The following is a 19,753-nucleotide window of genomic DNA, read 5'->3' on the forward strand; positions in this document are numbered from 1 at the left end:
TGGCTGCTGTTGGGCGGGGGCAGGGTACACCCTGAACAGGTCGCCAGTCTGTTGCAGGACAAATAGACTTGGTTTCTTGAAGTTTACAAAGTGTTGGAAGACAAAATGTTACATTGTAGTTTGGGTATCAGCAGGTATAAGCCTCATAAAACTAGAGTACATTAACCCACAAAATTTGCTTTGTTCAGCTGTTGGGATCCGTGCTCTGGTGCCAGTAAGTGATCTATGTCAAGAGATGTCAAGATGTCAAGTTCAGAGATGGTCAAGAACACAGTTCGGGGGTGCGATTCTCCAAAGCTGTGATGTCAGTTATTCAATACCCCGATAAAATGTTTTGGCATAAGGCCAAAGTACAGCAGGTTCATTTGTATATGCTAAGTACAAGTATAAGTAAATAAATGAATAAATCAAACATATTGCTCAAAAGAGAGATGACAGTGGGAAAACGTGGAGTTCTGTTCAATTTTTTGGTTTCTGCATGCCTGTAAGTACTTCTTCTTTTATTGATGGATAGAAAACCAATTAAAAAAGGCAGACTTCCACCAACTGAATGGGAGGTGAAACAGCAGCATTCGTACTCAGACCCAGAGAATTCTGGGCAATGGGAGAACTAACACGATGCCCTTGTTTGGCAGAGTGAGTCCTGATTTCCAATGACATCCAAAATATCATTTTTACATTCTTACCTCACTGATCTAGTTCAGGTCTGCCCACACATGTGTTGATTTGTTTTTACATTGAGAGGACCACCATTTGGAATAGAACCAACAACCGCTAGCTTGAAAAAACCAACGGCTGAAACGAGTGCTGACTTACTTCTCCCCATCACAACACCATAACAAAAATGATGTTTAAAACATTTTCATTTGAATTTTGCTCTGTGTGCTCCTTTTTTGAACAGCTTTCCTCACTTCTAATCCAAGGTTGGATTTAAATCTGTTCTTTGAAGCAGAAAACTCTTTTAAGATGTTGACATTGCAGATATTGTCCATTTTTATGAGCTCTATATTGTAATTTTATTCATGAACACAGCTACAGTGTCATAAAATCCGTTATTTTATGTCAAATATAACTAACTGTTTTTTATATTACTGTGTATTTAAAATAAATCAAAATAATAATAAAATAAACACAAGCTAGGGTTCAGTTTGTCTGAGTTCAGCACCAAAGAAAAGCGAAAGAGTCTGACAAAAATAAATCACGCTTTTGTTTTCGTGGCCTCTGTGTCAGCCGAGTCACAAACAATGGAGCCAAACATTGCGATAAAAAGCCACATGACTGGGAGCACACCAACATCTCAACAAGCTCCAGCTCCTCCAACATGAACCCCCCACCAACTCTCCACCCACTGTGATTTAAATCACATGATGGTCCACACAGCCTGAATGTCTTCGCTCCTTTTCTCTCTTCTTCCACCTGATGAAGCCTCTAACTGTAACTTAGGTTTAAGCAAACTTCTAATGTTGAGAGACTTCAGAGCGTCTTTGTTTGACACTCAAGTGAGCAGGAGGTGTCACGGTGCCTGTGTCAGCCACCTCCCCCTCCCAGCTCACCTGCTCCTGCTCTGCTGATTGGAACCAGCTGTCCTGCATCTCCTCATCTCCTGCCTGCCTTCATAAGGGTTCTTCTCTTCAGTATCCAGCGCCAGTTTGTTATACTCACTCCGGTGCATACGTCTGGCCTTTTAAACTTCGCTAACCAAGCTAAGTTGTTTTTGCTCACGACTCTTGTGCTCACCCTCAGGTCCACTTACCATTGGTCACGCTGGTTCCTTCATCCAGAGCTTCTCTTCACCCTGGTCTCGCTGTCCTCAGCGCTCACGTCCTTCCTCAAGTTGGTTTCGCCGTCCTCGACGTCCACGTCGCTGGATCCACGGATCACCTCGCTCGTGGGAAATACTCCACCAGTTCTCGTCGTCCACATCTCCGGTGACGTCAGACCTTCACCTGAGGATTACTCCACGCACCTTGAAACTGTTTATTCTCCTCTAAGAAAATAAACCACCTTCAAGCTAATCCTGTCTGAGAGTTACTTCCGGGTTACAGCTTCTGGGTCTGCCGCGTCCACGACGCCATGACAGGAGGCTGTCAAAGTTTACTCGGGACTTGGCTACCAACAATCTCAAAAATGCTTGAATCAAACTAATAAATAAAACAACTTGATTTTTTTAAATACATAAACTTAGATAAAGTTTTGAGTCACTGATGTAACTAAGTGAAGTGAAACCAGTCAACATAAAAGGTGTTTACTAGTGTATAGTAATCAGGATGAATCTTTATTTTTTTGGAGGAACCTGTATAACTTTCAAATCCTGAGTAAACATTTGTAAGTAGACCACACTGGTTTTCTTAGATTCTGCTTACTCCATAATCTAAAAACTGTAACACGTTGCATGATGCTCTACTGTGAGCACTAAAACGAGAGAACGTTAACTGTTGTGGAGTTTTTTTTTCCTGCGATTGAATTAAATTATTTGCGAAAACAGTTGAGGAGTTCCTGTAGTCGACAGTCGAACGAGTATAAATGGGTTAAGCAGGTGGAGCAAGAATACAACAAGCAGACGGGTAGAGTGTCTGTGGAGAAAGATACATCAAACCAAAACAGTTAGATTATGGGGCACGGTTGGTCAACGAGCTATTACTAAATATACACTAGCCACGGTTACATGGACAAAAGTAATCGGAATAAACACCTGATCAGAATAAAAACACGTCATGCGAACACGCCGTTCGGAATACTCTGCCCTGATCAGACTCATTCGGATCAAAATTTCCTTCCGATTGAGATAGGTGGGTTGTGTCAATTGTTGATCCGATCGCGGTGCATATAAACAGTTTATTCCAATTGCGGGTCAACACTGCCCTGGTTTTCCATCATGCGTAGAGAAGAAATCTTAAAGAAGGCTTTGGAGCATAAACAGGCCCGGACGGCTGCTCTGTGCGAGGAACCATGTCTTTTAAGTGGAGCAGGCGGACTCATAGCTTCATTTTTGTGAGCAGGGGAGGGTGCTTTGTTATGGTATATGCTCTGGAGGAGGCTTCCGTCCAGCTGCTTTGCGTGAGAGACCGACTCAGGAGAACCGCGTCTCCCGGGAGAACTGTGTCTCCAAGAAGTGGCTTTGGGACGGTGTGCGTGCTGGCAGAGGCAGCTTTTGAATGCAGAAATGCCGCTCCCCACAGTCCCGAGAAACCCTGTAAACAATCATGTGAATTTGTGTTTCCAATCGTGTCCAGACAAAATAAAGGCTGATGTCGTTCCCACATATTTACGTGCAACAAGATGCACATTGCATCATTGCCTGCACTGAGTTTTTAAGTTCATCCAAAGCTATGTTGTTGTTGGAAGGTATTTTCCTAATCCTAACCCTTCTTCCGGGTCCTTTCTGCCAAGAATAAAGCACTGATTTAGAAAATTAAAAGCACGTTTACAAGATCAGCTCGCTCTACGCCGCAGCTTTGTTTGTTTAAAACAGAACTCGCTATTTCTTCTTCTACGGCTGTTTTCTGTATTTTAGATTGTTCTGTGCCTGTCTAAATGATTTACTTCGACCGAAAGTGTGACATATAAAAGCGTGTGATATAATCGGGTGACGTTTTTCTGGGTCCATATACACAATTCAATTCTAATTCAATCTTTGATCCGATCAAAGATATTTTATATAAAGATATAAAATATATACAAAGGTATATAATATAAATGACTATCATCAACATAAAACTGTAATTTTGGATTGTTGTTTGTTCAGACTGTTCTTATGAATAAATATGTACATGTATGAATAGGATTAGTACTACGCATGATCCAAGTGGAGCTCCCTTGCTTCTACTAAATTGTTAGTTGTGAAACTTGATTAATTAGTGAGTTTTTGTTCATGTCAAAGTGCTATAGAAGGACACCAGGGTATTAGTTTAATAGTTTGTAGCCTACTTACACATGGCAATCCATTCAGTTCATGAGTATCTTTGATGGAAAAATCTGAAATGTTTGATAGCTGGACTCTCCCTTCAGCACAGTTCATTGGATTGTAACTCTGTTCAGACCTGCTGTGATTGTTATTCGTACCAGGGCATCGCAGTCTCAAAAAAACTGTGATATAATTTACAACACCCTGTGTAAAATGGCTTAAAACATCTCCATGAAACCACAATTAGATCCATCCAACTCTGTGCTCTACAAGACAGACCATAGCAGAAGATATCAAATTTACTTTTAGCAAGTTAGGACTTGTTTTATTTTTCCTCCCTCAATTCCTCCTTTCTCTTGTCTTTGGATGGTAAACCAATTAAAAAAAAGCATTTTCGTGTTAATCATATTTTTTTCATATTTTATTTCTTTATTGCAAGTCATTCAAGTTGTAAACTGACCAATCAGATGCCTCAATAAAAGCATGTGGTCTCACGTTGAACGTTCAAAACTTTTGGTCGACAGATTTCGTATTGCCCGCTTTCAGATGTAGGGATGTGAACTCCCAACATGCCCACGCTGGATTAGCAAAAGTGGTTGTCTCAGAAATTTAGACTCAGACTGTCTCGAACCAATCACTGCTCACTGATATCATCTGGCTCCAACATTGCAGCGTTCCTTTCTCAAAAAAAATAATGACTTATTTGGTTGGAGCCAGAAGTAAACCATTTTTATATGTGTGGCATTACACTCCTGAGGTCCAGTTCTTTTATATAGTAAATTGGTAGAACCAGTTTCCCATGGTGCCACTATCTCAAAGAGAACATTTTCTGTCCTTCCAGCTCCTTCTCTCAGGTGATGATCAGGTGTCAGCAGTTTGGAAAAAGATGATCTCTCTACAGGAATCTACCTCAGGTTCCTCAAATTCCCTGACCTGGTTTAGGAAACCTGTAAGTACATCTTGGGAGATCGTCTCCTGGAAGACTGATAACTGTCCTCTTTTTATTTGTCAGTCTTTCTCTGACGTGTCTCCAGCGATTACGGTCGTGTTTGGTTTCTTTTTTTCAGAGGACCTTATTCCAAAAGATCTAAAACCACTCATTTCTTTCATGTGAAAAAAGAAACCAAGTCTCCACCTTTTCACCTGGGAAATCTGTACTGCTGTCACTGCCTTTTCTCTTAAAAACATAGTTTTTTATGGATTTACTAAACACCATCTTTCTGTTTTTATTATAAAGGGTGCAAATGCTTTAAGTTCCCCACTTAGATGATAATTGTGATGCTTTTGCTGTGAAGCACTTCTCAATGGTGTGCATCTTCACACGAATGCCTGCTGACCCACAGCTCGGGGCTGTTGGTGACTAACATGCTAATTCAGCGCCGATGCTCTGGAGAGGCGGTGGACGGAGGAGGCAGAGGAGAAGCGTGAGCAGCCGGGCCCCTACTGAGTTTTGAAAGCCTGTTTGTGTGTCCCTCAGGTGGTTCCCGTGTCATGGAGACCGCCCCCACCTCCGGCGGGACTCCCACGCTCATGGGTAACCAGACACCTGCTTTTGTTTCCTTCAAGGCTCTCCAGGTAGAACATGGGGGGGGCAGAGCAGGTGCGTCATTGATCTCTACATTCGGTCTGGGCTGGAGAGGAAGAGGAGGCAGAGAGAAGAGGAGAGTGACTTTACTGAGCGCTGCTTCAGGGGGGAGCTGAGAGAAGGAGACACCAGAAGAAAGAAGGGACAGATTTCTCGTGCTCTTCTTCACCTGGAAGGCAGACACATCTTCATCCCACTAAGACTCTGCTTTACAGCTAAACCATTCAAACTGCAGCAGGACATGAAGTCGGGCAGAAATTCCTTCATCGGTAGGTGCAGCTTCACGATAACAAAATCCTCCAAAGCTGTCAAAAATTCCATATCTTCCTCTGTTTTGCTTTTCTGCCATGGTTAGACACATGTCAGCTTCGTACTCAATCCCTTGCTCTTCCTCAAAATATCTTGTTCATCTCATCAGCTGATTGTTGTCTGCAGATGCCTGAAAATGACTATTCAAGCTGCGGGAGTATGACTAGTTCTACAATGATCACATGTGGTTGACCTTTTGATGGGTCGCTTCAAATAATTTTACTCCGTTTCATCCCTAACAACTGTTACTAAGGGCAACAACTGGCCCAAAGGTCTGAGGCAGCCCCAGCAAAGGTCATTGAAGTTATTGTGTAAGACTAAGTGAAACTCAAGTTTAAGCCTTGAAGGTTTGGTCCAAATGTGGACCATGTTTGGGGCAAATGGTCTTTAAGAAGCTTAAACTTCCACCCTCACACTGGTTTTCACACCAGTCTGTCGCCTTCTAATAACATTTGTCACCCGAGAGGAGAGCAGCGACAGGCAGGCCTCAGAGCTGAAACCGAGTCTGAGGATCAGGTAATCGGTGACGGAGAAGCACGTCACAGAACCTTTTTTCCATCTGAACCTTTGGAGATCACGTTTTCAGGAACACACATCATCGATTCTGCTATTCCGAAAGTATTTTCAGATCTTCTTTTTTTGAGGTAGACGGAAATTCTGAATACACATCCTGACAGTTCATTTTAATTTAATTATTTCAGAGTTCATCTGGCAGCTTTGGTCCTGGTATGATTTAGGTTTGGTTCTGATCTGATCCAGGTTTTGTCCTCTTCTGATCCAGATTTGGTCGGGGTCTGCTCCAGGCTTAGTGCTGGTCTGCACTAGAGTTGATTATTTTATAAAAGATTGGGGGGGGGGTGTTAAAGCTTGCCTGATCTCTGGTTTGGACCAAACAAGAGAACTCTGTTTCTCTTGACAAAAAAAGTCTCTGTTCACTTATAAAGGAATTCTGGTGCGGTTCACTTCAGTGTGAATGCAAACAGACTTAACTCTGACTTAAGAGAAGAAGAGAACCAAAGGAAACAAAAGATTTAGTGGTTTAAAAAGTGTTTAAAAAGGAGCCACATAGACGTTAGAACACATCTGCTGGATAAAGGTGGTGTAGTGAGGAGATGCAGGAGCTCATATCCATATGATAGTTAGAGGACATGCGGGAGTGGACATTTTTCTTTCTTTTGCTTTTTTTCTGTCCCTGTCAGAACTTGTTTCAGACAAAAGCTTCCACAGCAGATAAAAGTGGCTTTGATTTCTTATTGGTAACAAAGTCCATCAATAAGCTACATTGTGTTGACACAAAAACACTTTTAAATGAAAAACATTCAATATTTTCCCTGTAGTGTTAGTTTGAGAGCTGCAGAAACATAGTGAGTACCCAAGTTTTTGTTGCTAGAAAGGCTTTAAATTGATAATTATAGTTGTATTTTACTGCAAACAGTGTTTTATTTTTTGGGGAAGGTAGAATTAAACCGCTTTAAACATGCAGAGTCAAAAGAAAAAACCTGAGTTCACAATGCTGAGAACATCTTTAAGACCATTTTTTGTCGGTTTGAGTTTGAGGTCTGCCATAATGCTCAGTGAGAGTTTGGATTGTTGAATGAAGGTTCTCCAACAGACAGCACAAACTCAATGCTTGTTTTGCTGCTTTTTTTCCAATATACCCTGCTCTGCCAAGGTATGTTGGATCAGAACACATTTGATCCAGGTAATTAGCCATGAGTTGGGCATGGATATCTGGAAATTCTGAAGTCACACCAGCCTTTGAGGCCTGGAGTTGCCCCCGCCTGCGTTAGACAAACAGATTTTGACCGAAGCAGTCATCTGAGTTGTGGACAGAAGGTGAATTATGAAACTCTTCATCAGCCACCACACTGGACTGTTTCTCCTGTACCGGGGGCTTAACAGGATTTAGAGTGAACGTCTCTGGCTTCTTTGAGAAGTTTAATGTTGATAACACAGAAGATTTGTTCTGAGCAGGGAACATCTCAGGATCTGGCTGCACATCTGCTCCTTCACGATAGCCAGAATACAGCAGCTTCTTTCTTCTCTTCTTATTGAAAATGAGGCAGCAATTACAGTAGAAGGAGTTATGTAATGAAGCAAAGCCCGTGCAGCCTGTGACCAACATGTGAGCAGCAGTGAAAAACAAAATATTTCCTTCTGAGGAAGTTAAGCAGCCACAAATAATTAACCAAAAATGACAGAATTTGAAGGTGGGATTATGAGGAACAAATGGCAGGAGCTCATTAGGAGGCAGTTTGTGTCTGAGTTGATACATATAGTTTTGCTTTTTTTGAAAAGCGAAACCTGTCTCTTATTTGCCACTGATTCAAGAGAAGAAACAGTCATTAGCAAAAACCTGCTCCCACTCAGCGGCGCCTCCGGCTGCAGTCCGGCTCCAACGCCACCTCCGGTCTGAGGAGTGATGATCCGACAAGTGGGCGGGAGAACCAGCAGTAAAGATCCTCTATCAGTAGCAGCAGCCTGTGGACATGCTGCAGCCCCCCACCCCCCACCCCCCACACACACACACCACCTCCCAGATGGGGTGACTCACCCCCAACCCCCCCATCTGCTGCCTCCCACACTGATGTGAGGCGTTTTTAATTTCACATTCATTAACATTTTATCAAAAGCCTGAGTAAGAAGCAATCTGTCATCTCAAACCAAAGCTGAACAATTTGGGAGGATTTTTTTCCATAAAATTTAAATTATTTGAATTTTCTGTTTTTTTTTAAAGAATCCTGACAAAACTTTAAAACCTTTTAATTTAGGTTTGGGCAATTTCATCTCATTATTGTTTATCTGAAAAAACAAAAACACACTTCCTGCTGGCAAAACACATCAAGATACGTTTGAAAATCAATTTTTTATTTAAAAAAAATGAGATTTACATTTTAGATGTGTTTTTTTGAATGTTTTAAATCAATTAATGTTTATTTTATAAAGTCTTTTAGCAAACAAAGGTAATACGTAATATAATAAATTATCTATAGGCAAAAGGCTTTTATTTTGTTAATATATAAAATTACAAAACTATAAACAGTTCCATTTTATTTTTTTAAAGTATTTTTTTATCAAATAAATCTGGATTCGCTGAAAGTGAGAAACCCATTTGTTCTGGTTTTGATTCTCAAGGTGGCAGAATAGGCTTAAATAATTAACCCAAGGCTGACAAGGGAAACTGGAGAGCCTGGCTCATTTTCGGGGCGGCCTTGGTGCTGTGGTAGGGGGGTCGACCCATGATCGCAGGATTGCAGGTTCGATTCCCGCCTTGCACACCCATGTGTCGAAGTGTCCTTGGGCAAGACACTGAACCCAGCGGAGCCGCCACCAGCGTGTGAATGTGTGTGTGACTGGGTGAATGGGTCTGTGACTGTAATGCGCTTTGGGTCTTGTAGGTAGGAAAGCGCTATATAAGTATACGCCATTTCATGTGATTGTGCCGTAAGATCTTCTCATCCTGGTTCTGTCTGAGTACACCCCCCACCATCTATGATGACTTCCTCTTTTCTTTCCATAACAACCAGCAGTTCTGCTGCTTCTCACTTCCTCTAACGGAGGTGTGACCGTCATGTGTTACTGGATAAAAAAAACACAGGAGTTCCCGGGGAAGCCTAACAGCACTGCTGGAGGAAAGTTCTCTAACAGGAATGTTCACACACAGTTTTGAGAGAAACTGCTGAACACTCTGCCCACTCTGATGTACCTGTCATCTCTAAAATTTGTAACAAAAAAGTAATATTTAGAAATTTATCAGGTTTCCTGAGGAATAAATCAAAGAAAAATGATATAAATAAGACGTCCTACAACAGTGGTGACCAATTTTTTAGCTTTTGCAGCTTAAAGAATGTTTCTCCTACAACTGGTTACTAACACAGCTTCCAAGTTAAACCTATGTACAGCAGTTTCAAATAAAGAGCTGACAGAGGCTTTGCTGTGAATCAGAAATCCTGCAAGGACACTCAATATGAAGTCATTTGTGAAGATAAATGGTCCAAACTTCATGAGGAAAACAGCTGTTCCGAATTTTTATAATTTAATGTCGTTAACATTGACTCCCACAATGCCATATACAGAAACTGTCCTGTTGAAAAACATGACCTGATTTTCTTATGAGTCCCTGAAAAAAAGTTTTTTGCATTCACGTTGAAGTGAACTGTACCAGTGTATAGGTATTTTTTATCTCAAAAGGATTAGAGTTCTTTTTGCTGGTCCAAACCATTGACTGTATATGACAACTGTACTGAGCGACCCCTCCCCCCCGGCGTTCCAAACGAGAAGTACCCGCAGGATCCAAGAAGCTGAAATCCCATTGACTTCTATAGAGAAATAAACAGTTATTATTCAGTCATTATACTTTTATTTTTTAAGTGTTCTCGCAATTATTTTTAACGTTTTATTTTTCCAAGCTGTTCAAGTTATAAACTGACCAAACAGATGCCTCAATGAGAATATGTGGTGCCTACTGACTCACTCCTGATTGACAAGAGGTGTTGCCATAGAAACTCAGACTGACTCAGATTAATCTCAATTTACTGCCGTCGTCTGTCTCCAACATGGCGACATCTATCTCAAGAAAAAAATGGCGACTGAATTGACTCAATTTATTTGGAGCCAAAGTAAGACTTTTTCCATGGTTCACACTGCTCAGTCCAGCTCTCTGTTACAGTCAATGCTCCAAACCATAGACATAAAAACACTGGTTGGATCACCTCTGACAAATTCAGATAGAAAAACTAATGGATTTGACTCCATCCAACTCCACCCTTTCCAAAAACTGCAGTTAGGTAGGACAAAGTAAAGTTTATAGCCCTATTGGGCTCACCATTTGACAACCCACATGTAAATCAGAAAGCAACAACATTAAATGTACGCACATTTGGGCTCTAATGAAATAAAATGGCCAATTTACCCCCCATTTCCTAGTTTGCTTCCAATTTGTGAAAGGGTTAAAGGGCAGCAGATCCCTGACCTTTTCATTGCATGTGAAGGAGTGAGCACAGGCCCTAATTGCTCAGAGAAAAACAGTTCTCTTTGTGCGTCAGGTTGTCCTGCTGATGTAACACAGAGAATCTTCTTTGCTTTGTCATAAACAGTTCTCTGGAGAACTGTTGATCCAGCCCTCATCTCTCCCTTTTTCTCTCCCAACCATCCAAGTTTCCACGTAATCTCTTGGCATTCTTTCACAATCGTCCTCCAGGCTTGATGGCTGATCTTTTAGAGGTTTTTGTTAAACATTGGAAGCTTTCAACTCAACAATATATCGTCATCAGGCCAAAGTCATCTCACTTCTGTTCTCTGAAAGCTGGACATGTAGCTGGAAAGTTTTTTCTAGAAAGGTTACATTTAGAGGGAAGAGGAACAGGACCAAAAAAGGAGACATTTTGCTGTGGAAACTAAAGCTCCAAAAAACAGAATGGTAAATGCCGTATATGTCATGGTCAGAACACGAGACGGACCCAGATGCTGGAACCCAGTACGAGGAGACAGGTAAGTGGATAAATGTAATTTAATGTCACTGAATATGGCGAAGGCTTGGAGGAGCGTGGCTAGGTCGAGACTAGAAGGCGTGGCTTTGAGCGTGGTGGAGAAGCCCGAGCGAGCTGTAGCTCTTGCTGACAGAGGTGCAGCTGCAGCGCTACTGGAGATCTTGAGAGTGGTGTGACTGAAGGTCTTGAGGAGGGGTGTTGCTGGAGTTCTTGTGAGTGGCAAGGCTGGAGGACCAGTGTAGCCGGAACCAGTGCGTGCTGTGGCCGAAGAGTGTCGGCGTCTGGGAGGTAGCTGCAGCTCAAGGTGGTGTAGGTTCCAGGTGACAATCGTGGCATGACAAAACCTGAGGCACAAGACAAAAGAGGTTAGCGTGGTTCTAGGCAAGGGAGCCAGACGTGGAGCACTGAATGACTAGGCACCATCAGGGTTAACGAACTGGCGAAGGCTCTTGGAGTTGGGTCTCCTTAAGAAGCAGGTGAGTTGATGAGTTGATTGGTCACAGCTGGAGTCAGGAGCAGAGCAGGGCTGGAAGGGGGAGGAGACCGGCAGGCACCATGACAGTATACTTGTACAACGCTCATCTACCTTCCTCAAATGCCCAAAGCGCTTTGCAGTCACAGTCCCATTCACCCATTCACACACTGATGGCGGCTGCACTGCCGATCACTGTCGCCAACCTTCCCCCAGAGGCAAGGTGGGGTTCAGTGTCCTGCCCAAGGACACAAACTTCACTGAAGAAATGAGAAATGTAGGAACATTATCGAAAAATGTTGTGTAATGTGACGATCTGATGACTGTATGACTTTGCTTCCGGCAGATTTATGCTGAGCAGATGTGGTAAACCCATGAGAATTATCCTCCTTGATCAGCCCTGCATTAAAGTTACGCAATCTTTAGGGTCAGTGGAGCACGTCATCAACAGCTGGATGGGAAGAAGTGTCAGCAGACATTTCTCTGAATTTATGTAATTTTGTTGAATGGAGTCAGCTCATGAGCACGACCTCGTGACACACAGAAATCCACTTTTTATTTGGAATGAGGGGCATGTGGAGATTTGTGGGATTAAAGCAGTGGCTTGTGGTATGGATACTCGTAATTCCTAGTTTTTCAATGCAGCTCAGTGGGATGCAGCCGAACATCAGTTCAGTTCATTTATGAAGCGACAACATACCATCAAGGTTGTCTCTTAAGGTGCTGATTCCAAGTTACATCATTTCTTTTTTTCCAAAACCTCCTCAAAAACAAAAAATAACCTGATTTTTACTTTTCTGACATTCCCATTTTCAAAGGTTACAAGTCATATTTCCATCCAAAAACAGAATATGAAGACAGAATAAGACAGTGACAAACATTGCTAAAACCATTTTTCTCCTTGGATGTTTTTTCCAAAGGATAAGAATCATTTTGTTAGTTACAAACAACTTTAATCCTATTAAATTGTTTTTGTTGTTATTTTAGGTTGTTATGTGTTTATTTATTTAAAGTAAAATCATACAGATTAAATGTGAAGATCCCCAAGGATCCCTTCTGGATTACCTTTTTAATGTTTTCAGCTCGGTAATTGAACTGTAAAATAAGGGTTTACATACATATAACTAAGAAATGAAAGTTGATAAACTTATCAGGGGCTGAGCTCCAATACATTAAGAACATTCTACAAAAAAAAAATAATAATTCATAGAAAGTTTATTGAAAATTTTATTGTATAAGTTTATTGAAAGTTTATTGAACAGGAACAAAGATGGTTGCTTTGGATTAGAAATTGGCGGTTGTAAGAGGGTCATTGGGATTTTTTGTGTCACTGGGTTTTATAAGTAAAAACATGCCTTACCTTGAATCTTTTAGCTAAAAGTCTAAAAATAGTTGAATAGTCTAATTCTTTGAACATAAAGGGTTTATTTTTACAAGCTCACAGCCTCCTCAAGGAAGCATTTTCCAATATTCTCAGGAATACTATTAGAGCCAAGATGTTTGATGTAAAAAAAACAGGAAAAGACAACCCAAACAAGAGAGTTAACGCTTTTAAAAGGGTTGTGCATGTGTTGGTGATAACCGTGGCCTTGCTGGTTGTGTCTTGTGTCTGCTCATATTGTGTTGGGTGGATTTGTCAGGGGCTCGTCTGCGTCACCAAAGTCCTCAGTCATCATAACAGCAGCTTCTTAAAGATTTTCATGGCTTCATTGTTAATTTTTGAAGGGTCGGAATGTCTAACTTTAGATTACAGTTGTTACTTTAGATTACAGTTATAAATATGTGCTGAACATGTGTTGATAGTGAAGTTAGAACTTCATACTTTTTTAGTCCTAAAAACACAGTTTTTCATGCTTTGTTTGGTCAAAAGCTCGTTTTTGTGCTTTTGCTTTTTCAGTCAAAAGCTTATTTTTCACGCTTCATTTTAGTCGAAAGTTATTTTTTCATGCTTTTTTTAATCAAAAGCTCATTTTTTCGCGCTTTTTTAGTCAAAAGCTTCTTCTTTTGTGCTTTTTTAATATGTTCTTTAGCCTGTCTATAATGTGCTTTGAGGTTAATAATTTTGTTTTAGGATGGCCAAAGAATCTAAATAAAAGTCCTCCTGTAGTTGAAATGTGTATCTTCTCTTAAATATTAGTGAATGAATGCAAGCTGGAGGAAATAGGGCCAGATGGAAAATTCCAGTAAACGGTTGAGGAGACAGAGAGAAGGGGGAGGTGTTGAACAATGGAACCCCCCCAACCCCTCCATCGTCATCTCTTGTGCAGCAAAGTGTTGCTGAAACGGAGTCCCGTGACGTCACGCCCGCCTTGTTGCTGTGGCTACCCGGATGATAGAGAAGTGGGCGCGGTCTCCCCCGCGTCACATGCTCTTTATAAAGCCTGGCTGCAGGCTCGCGCACCGTCAGAAAGAGCAGAACGTGTGGATTATAAGGAGCACGAGCCGCTTTGCTGTTTTTGTTATCATCGGATAAACTTTGTTTTACTATTGCTTTTTTTTTTTGCTACGGACCGGAATTAGAATTGTTCATGGCCGTGACTGAGGCTGGATGTGACCTGACTTACTGCAAGATGAGGGGGATAGCGGCTGTCCTTGCTGGTGAGGAACGCGCTTGTTTTTTGGTCTATGCGAATGTAAACGATCGCTTCAGAGTGAAACGGATATTAATATTTTCATGTGACGTCTCGGTCTGGCGGAGCGCCGCGCGCGCCAGTGACGTAAATGGAAACAGTTGTTGTGAATGGAATTGCGCTGGTTGCGTAACTGAAAAGCAGCCGCGCGTGCCACTGCTTCTGTGTCGTCCTCCGTTTGTCTCACAGACTTCTGTTCTCCGCAGCTTTCATCAAGGAGAGGAAGATGGGCCTGAACGACTTCTTCCAAAAGCTGGTGTCCACCCCTCACATCTGCCAACAGTGAGTATCTTTAGCGCCTCATCGTTGCTCATTGACGGCTTATCCGCACATGCGCAGTTTGACAGAACATCCAAGGAGTACAGTGGTGTCTTAATGAGTCGAGCTTCCTCTCCATAATCACCTCGCAGCCAAATCCCTTTTGTTCCCTGCTGCAGGATAAGTCTGTAATTCAATTATTTAATGATACATGGCTTGACTGTCACACAGCCCTGAACTCCGGGTGGGGGTGAGTCAGGTGCTGTCGAAAATCCCCTCAGACTTTACCTCTGCCCTCCCCAGGTAGATGAGGGAGAAGGGCACTTAGGCTGAGAACTGGCTTAACTCTCGGTTGGGTCAGACGGTCAAACGCTGTAAACTTGACCTGCAGACGGCATTCGTTTGTTCATCTGTTTGAGGCATGATGGGAAATAATAATTTTGTGTTTGTCTTTCAGCGCTGAAGTCAACAACTTCCTGAAGATTGATGAGAACCAGAATGAGGAGGATGAAAACGATTTGCTCTCTGAAAGTCGGGTAAGCTTCAAAGGTTCCTCTTCGTCTCTCCTTTTCTTCTGATTGTGCTTTATCCCCTTAACTCCCTTTTCTTGTTCCTCCAGATGTGCCTAAAGTCTCGCAGCTCGCTGGCAGAGGAAACTCAGTAAGTGAAAGCCTTGTTTATCACTTTTTATGGAAAGTGGCTGCTTGAACGCGCATTGCATTCTGAACTGATCATCAGAAGATGTAGAGATCCTAACTGTCCGTTTGTCCTCCAGGATTAAACCTTCGGATTTTGACTACCTCAAGATCATCGGGAAAGGCAGCTTTGGAAAGGTGGGTGTGTCTTTGCGTGCATCTCTGCGTTTCTGTGCACCGCACTCTCTCACCCAAACGTCCTCTTCGCATGCAGGTGTTGCTGGCTCGACACAAGGAGACCATGGCGTACTACGCCGTGAAGGTGCTGCAGAAGAAGATCATCCTGAAGAAGAAAGAGGTCAGTCTTCACTCCTCACAAAGCTTTTTTTTTATCCTGTAAAGTCTTAGAGGTCACTCATGCTGGCGTCCTTTCAGCAGCAAAAGCACATCATGGCCGAGCGCAGCGTCCTCATGAAGAACATCAAGCATCCCTTCCTGGTGGGGCTTCATTACTCCTTCCAGACCACAGACAAGCTCTACTTTGTTTTGGACTACGTGAACGGCGGAGAGGTGAGTTGCGGTCCTGCACCGCTGACGGAAGATTTGCTTCTTGAGGCTGACTGATCTTTATCTCCTGCAGCTCTTCTACCACCTCCAGAGGGAGAGGGTCTTCCTGGAGCCTCGAGCTCGCTTCTATGCTGCTGAAATCTCAAGTGCTCTTGGCTACCTCCACTCTCTGCACATCGTTTACAGGTAAAATGCGATCCTTTAGCTCCCCCTGGTGGACACATTGGATAGTTTAAAACAGTTTTTTTTATGTTTTGTTTCCCAGAGACCTGAAGCCTGAGAACATCCTGCTGGACTCACAGGGGCACATCGTTCTGACAGACTTTGGACTCTGCAAAGAGGGTCTTGAGGCCGATGGGACCACATCCACCTTCTGTGGGACACCTGAGGTAGATCTCACACCTGGAGACATTAGACTGGGAATAGATGGCTCGGACACACACTGATCATTTTTCCTCTGGTTTAGTATTTGGCACCTGAGGTTCTACAGAAGCAAGCGTATGACCGCACAGTGGACTGGTGGTGTCTGGGATCGGTTCTCTACGAGATGCTCTATGGACTTGTGAGTGAAACACGTCGCTCTGAAGATGCTGACCCTCCTGGAGGTTCATGCAGGATCAATTTGACCTTAGTGGGGTTTTTTTCTTACCAGCCTCCCTTCTATAGTCGGAACACAGCTGAGATGTACAACAACATCCTGCACAAAGCGCCGGCTATGAAGCCCAACGTGTCCAATGCCGGGAGGGAACTGCTGGAAGGGCTCCTGCAGAAGGAGCGTACCAAGAGGCTGGGAGCAAAGGACGACTTTGTGAGTGTGCTCAGCCGACGCGAATCTCAAACCCACGTCTGACTGTCATGTTTGGAGTCATTCCCTTTATGGATTTTTTTCTCTTCTTCCAGCTTGAGCTCAAGTATCACTCCTTCTTCTCGCCCATAAACTGGGACGACCTGATGGCTAAGAAGATTACACCCCCGTTCATTCCTTCTGTGGTACGTCCAAACCTGCATCCATGACCTGCCTAGTTTTGTGTTTGTTCCAGTAGAGGTCACTGTTGTCACACTTTACAGTCAACATGGAAAAATCTAGAATAAATCAAACTGCTGGAAACCCCAATTGCATTTAATCCATAAATATTTTCCTTGCCCTGCATCTAAATATGCCTTTATTTAAAAATTTTTAAATTTAATCTACTTTTGGATCCGTTTGATTCAACATCTTATTCTTAAAATAACATTTTTACAAAGTTTGTTCAACTAGAAAAAAAACGAATTAAATAAAAAGATTTTAGGTTTTAAACCTAAAAAATATTATAATAAACACAAGTTTACAACCCGTAAATTGTAAAAGGAAATTTTTGTAAAGATGCACTTGATAGTTTAAGATGTGATTAAGTGAATGTTTCATGTAGAATTTAGATGAAGATTTAACATTATAGATGATGATGTCCTGCTCTGTAGAAATGATGGTAAATCTGCTGCCACTTGTCTAAAATTGTTGCCCCTCCCTCTCCCATTTTCAGTCTGGACCCACAGACCTGCGACACTTTGACCCGGAATTCACCCAGCTGCCGGTGTCGTCGTCTCTGTGCAACGACACGCTAACCGTGACCAGCAGCGTCAAGGAGGCAGCCGGGGCCTTCCCGGGCTTCTCCTACGGGCCGCCGGCGGGCCACTCCTTCATGTGAAAGGCAGCACCTCCGACCCCTGGATTGGACAGGAGGTGGGGTCCAAGGACCACACCCCTCTGCACACCAAGCACCCGGAACAGTAGACAAGCGTGCCAAGTATGGAAGCGGGAATCGGAGAGAAGTGCCTGGCGTCCGCTGTGGGGGGGTCTGCTCTCCAGCTGGTTTTCATCGTGGGGCGCCCGCCGTGCTTTTGTTTTTGTTTTTTCATGTGAATGCTGACTTGCACTTGAGGAAACAAGGGTCCACCACCAGAAGAATGCAAATCTGTCTTATTGTGTCATATCTGAACTTGAAGGAAGCAAAGGCTGCAGACCAAACAAACATCTCAGACCCGTTTGTCCTCAAACCAAACTGTACTGTAAAGAACAAACTTCTGTTTTAATGTGAAACCTAAAGGTTTTCGGAACTGTTTACTTCACAAAGTCCTGCGTATAGAACGTCCTGCTTTATATATAGTTCCATTTCAATATGCATACAAATATATATCTCTTTTATTTTGGGTTTGAAACCTTGAACTTGTGTTTCATCGGCATGTGCTGCTCTGAAAGAATCCTCCAATCAGGAGAGCCGAGCAGCAAAAACAAAAAACTTGTCAAAGAACATGCGCACATTCTGTTATTTAAAGTCCAGTGCTTGCTGTTTTATGGCAAACACCATATTTATGTATCATGTAGTAGAGAACTGTCTTGTGCCTGATCCATGTTTATCATGTGTACATAACCCCATCCCTTTACCCTTCCTTCCCACTCAAAACCCTTCGGTTCCTTTTCCCAAAGGTAACCATAAGAAAAGTGCTTTCTCTGAAAGGTGCAATAAATAAGAACCCCTGAATATCTCCATCACAGTTGGGGCTTGTCCTTTCTGTTTTTCTCTTATCAAGAGACTTTGATCCCTCAATGAAGACTTTCAAATATTCAGACTTATCCAAACATGAAACCAAGGCGACGCAGTTCTGGATGGTGTTCTTCCACATTTGGAAGCTCTTGACTATTTTTTAAGTGTATTTATTTTCATGCCACTTTGTAAACATGAAAATGGACGCAATTATCTGAAACACTAACCTGTAATCTGACGCCATGCAAAAATAAAACTCTTTCAAAGTTGGTCTGTGAAGGATTTCTGTGGTAGGAATGAGAGTCGGGACCCGTGAAGAACACCGACGTCTATCCCAGTTTGAAGTGAATCATTTTGAAAAAATTAGTTTGACAAAAAGGCTGTGAAACCTTCAGATCACAAAGACTGTCTGATCTTCAGCGTGTTTTCGGGTGATTCAACCAATCTGTTGTCAAAGCTCCAACAGGATATCCAGGCATTTGGGGTCACAGTGTTGCTGCAGCCTGTTCCTGTTACTTACAGGACCCGACTTACCAGTAAATACTACACCTCTCAATACATACACTCCTAACCCAGACATACTATACTTACACACCAACACGCTCCAATACGCACCAATACGCACACATATTACATAAGGACTCTGTCCCCTACCCAATCCGTTGTTGGGGGAGTCAGTCATTCAGCAGTGGTGGTTGTGTCCCTTTGACACCGGCTTCCCGGCCTGATGAGCCAGAGGGGAGTCCGATTTTTAAAGTTGTCCTGCAATGGTTGCAGCAATCAAGTCCCTGCAATGATCAGATTTCATAAAGAAAAGTTGAATCAATATGCAAAACTCTCAATTTATTGGTCAGTGTTTCAACAGTATAAGACTGTATATGAGAACTGGACTGAGCGACCTCTCCCGTCATGTTCCAAATAGTAGGTGGGTACCTGCTGTTTCAAGAAGCAAAAATCCTACAGACTTCTATTGAAATAAGATATTACTCAGTCATTATATTTGTCAGAATAACTATTTTTGCTCTGCTTTTTTAATTAACATATTTGTGCTAATCCTAATTTAATTATATTGTAGTTAAAGTTATTCAATCAGATACCTCAATAAAAGTATGTGGTCTCATGTCAAACGTTTAACTTTCAACGCGGGTTCAATGGCCATGCGTTTTGTATGTAGAGCCCAAAGACAGTATTAAAAACAAGCATAATCACACGTTAAAGCAAGAGTTTTGAACGTGGAATCCTTAAACATGTAAATATGTGCGTTTACATAGACTTTTCATTAGAAGTGGTCACTATCACAGAGGACAGTGGGAAAGTAGCTTCACCCCAGTCAGTATATTTGTCGGAAAAATAACCATTCTTGCTCAGACACCTTTTCTGTT

At 42.4% G+C, this 19,753-nt stretch overlaps 1 protein-coding gene and 1 long non-coding RNA gene across 3 annotated transcripts; one reads left to right on the top strand and one right to left on the bottom strand.

Moving 5' to 3' along the window:
* Positions 1-11,289: 11,289 nt before the first annotated feature.
* Positions 11,290-12,886, bottom strand: LOC105355123. Its single transcript, XR_909613.3, has 2 exons — positions 11,708-12,886; positions 11,290-11,631 (listed from the first exon to the last, which is right to left on the bottom strand). It is a non-coding gene; the product is annotated as an uncharacterized LOC105355123 (long non-coding RNA).
* Positions 12,887-14,154: 1,268 nt separating this feature from the next.
* LOC101162537 (serine/threonine-protein kinase Sgk1) lies at positions 14,155-18,641 on the top strand. Of its 2 annotated transcripts, none has more exons than XM_011481108.3 (13): positions 14,155-14,357; positions 14,596-14,671; positions 15,105-15,183; positions 15,267-15,307; positions 15,423-15,480; positions 15,557-15,640; positions 15,718-15,852; positions 15,923-16,035; positions 16,115-16,238; positions 16,316-16,411; positions 16,502-16,657; positions 16,750-16,839; positions 17,370-18,641. In XM_011481108.3, exons 1-13 carry the CDS (start codon positions 14,288-14,290, stop codon positions 17,532-17,534), a joined length of 1,287 nt encoding a protein of 428 aa, XP_011479410.1. In that variant the 5' UTR covers positions 14,155-14,287; the 3' UTR covers positions 17,535-18,641. The 2 variants fall into 2 exon arrangements, with proteins under 2 accessions (XP_011479410.1, XP_011479411.1); XM_011481109.3 differs by having other exon boundaries at positions 15,721-15,852.
* Positions 18,642-19,753: the final 1,112 nt, after the last annotated feature.

Source organism: Oryzias latipes, chromosome 11 (genome assembly GCF_002234675.1).
Source record: "Oryzias latipes chromosome 11, ASM223467v1".
Lineage (NCBI taxonomy): Eukaryota > Metazoa > Chordata > Actinopteri > Beloniformes > Adrianichthyidae > Oryzias > Oryzias latipes.